The 2,498-nt window shown below is 32.7% G+C and overlaps 1 protein-coding gene across 1 annotated transcript in view; it reads right to left on the bottom strand.

Annotated features, from left to right (window-relative positions):
- The window catches only part of LOC106472188 (serine/threonine-protein phosphatase PP1-2-like), a 6,679-nt gene extending 4,181 nt beyond the window's left edge, over positions 1 to 2,498 (bottom strand). The window contains exons 1-3 of the mRNA XM_022400795.1: positions 2,433 to 2,498; positions 760 to 873; positions 284 to 322 (exon numbers count right to left, since the gene is read on the bottom strand). Coding sequence (XP_022256503.1) covers positions 284 to 322; positions 760 to 873; positions 2,433 to 2,498 — 219 coding nt within the window. The remainder of the gene's footprint in view (positions 1 to 283; positions 323 to 759; positions 874 to 2,432) is intronic.

Here is a 2,498-nt window from a genome sequence, read left to right as displayed (position 1 = left end):
GCACAGTTAAATTATTCAGAAAACATTGAGTAATGTGACTCTTTTAGGTTAACTAATGTCGAAACATTATGGGGAGTTTTTCCTTTTGTACACAGTTAAATCATTCAGAAAACATTGAGTAATATGACTCTTTTAGGTTAACTAATGTCGAAACATTATGGGGAGTTTTTCCTTTTGTACACAGTTAAATCATTCAGAAAACATTGAGTAATATGACTCTTTTAGGTTAACCAATGTCGAAACATTTAACACAGAAATTCTGTTGTATTATTGATTATCTTACCTGCCTTTTCTGAAAGAACTGATAGCCGTCTTCTACAACCTAAAGTAATATAGACTGTTAGTTTAAAGGATAAAAAATTTGTGAATAAATATTTAGTTTTTTTTCTCCTATGTCATATTTAAAACTGAGAAATTCTTAAAATGAAAAAATTTCCTTCACGTTATTTCAACATACACACATGTTGTAGCCTATATTAAGAAAAGCCAACACTGTCTCATAAACACTTAAAAATTATTGGGGAAAGTTACTGTATTTGAACAATTAGCAACCTTTTCAACACCTCCCACTCTCCAGCATCTGACGCTTATCTCAGTAACCTCAACATTTCTCAAGCTACGGTGGATTAAATGTAACAATCAACAGACCCCTTCCAACAGAAAGACTTATATCAAATGTTAAAAAACGTGAGTATGAGGAAAGTACCAACAAAATCCGTTTTTTCACTTGGATAATTAAAGTAGCGAATGAAAACTTACCTGGTGACCCCTGACAATCAAACTAAGATCATGTTTCTCTAGAAAGGTTCGAACTACGTCCCCACCAAAAGTGTAGGATACCCCTCTGTCGTTCTCTCCCCAGCCTGTTATATCCTAAAACCAGAAATATAATATTTATAGTTAGGTTTTATTCTGTTTATTCTATATTATATGCTAAAACTAGAAATATAATGTTTGTATTAGTTTTGTTCTGTCCATCTCATTATATTCTAAGGCCAGAAATATAGTGTTTGTATTAGTTTTGTTATGTCCATCTCATTATATTCTAAGGCCAGAAATATAGTGTTTGTAGTTCGTTCTTGCTCTGTCCATTCTATTATATTCTAAGGCCAGAAATATAGTGTTTGTATTAGTTTTGTTCTGTCCATCTCATTATATTCTAAGGCCAGAAATATAGTGTTTGTAGTTGGTTCTTGTTCTCTGCAGCTTGTTTTATTCTTTAAAGAAAAGTTATACTGATTATGCCTTGTTATCAAACTCTACATAGTCTATTTATCTCTCTGTCTCTCTCTATACACACAATCTTCATCCAAAACTGACCGTATCATTTGATTGATATAAATTACTAACAAATATACGTTGTGGAGAAAGAAGAAAGATGTTCTTAAAGTTTCCTTTGAAATATCAAAAATTTATCACTTATAACCTTTAAGTATCTACAATGCATTGTTATTTTATAAAACACTACTAAATGGTTTTACCCATTCCATCCCAGTTTTAAATTCAATCTGATTAACGCTTGTCATATATATTATCTATACTACAATAACAGAAGCTTTGAAAACAATTAGAATCTTCGATTGCCATATCTATAGCAGTTTCTACCTATCTTTAAACCGTTAAATAGACGAACAAACTACTAAGGAGATCTAAGTAAAAAGGGTATTTAATGTATAATTAACTGTCAAAATGTCTGACCTTCTCCCGAAAAAACATTGTTTTTATTGACCATGATACATGCTTAACCATGATTAAAAAATATTAATTGATCGAAAAAAAGATTACATAATATCTACTCTTTGAGAGGTGGAAATTTAAATTATCTTAAGTTTATATATATAAATATTCATAGTGCTATAAAATTTTCTAAAAATATATTCCCAAATTTTTAACATTTGCGACCTCTTTTAGGGTAAACTGATCGTTCTTATCCCACAACATTTTACATATTCTCCTTTTATACAGAAGATTAGTACGTTATATTGAAACGAATTTGGAGACACACTACGCTGTTATAGTCCATGTCATCACGTCCAGTCATGTTCTATCTGACGGCTGTGTATATTGACAATAGCCCTGCAGTTACTTTACAAATGCTCCACACGTTGATACTTGTCATAATCTATCTAAGGCACGGGGATGAAGGTTTCTTAGCGGTTGTTTCGACACTGAATGCACAGAAATCCATAGGTATGTCTTCTTACGAAATAGCACGAATACCCGTTTCATTCTCCAGCTGCTTGAGGTATGCGTCGGTTGAATGGACATGTCATGGAAATAGACATGTGTACATACGACTTGTGTTTTTGTAGATATAGATCATTCTTGATTATGTCGTGTACTCTTAACTGGGACAACACGTGAACGACTTTTGACACTGACCTTTGTGTCCTCAGATTCTCACCTTTTACGATATGCCGCACGTTTCTTACCACGACTGAGGTGCCACTTGTTAAATGTCTCTTTATGGATGGTCCTGGGTCCCCAACTTCATCCAT

This window comes from Limulus polyphemus, unplaced genomic scaffold (assembly GCF_000517525.1).
Source record: "Limulus polyphemus unplaced genomic scaffold, Limulus_polyphemus-2.1.2 Scaffold5147, whole genome shotgun sequence".
Lineage (NCBI taxonomy): Eukaryota > Metazoa > Arthropoda > Merostomata > Xiphosura > Limulidae > Limulus > Limulus polyphemus.
This window is presented reverse-complemented; position numbering and strand designations above follow the sequence as displayed.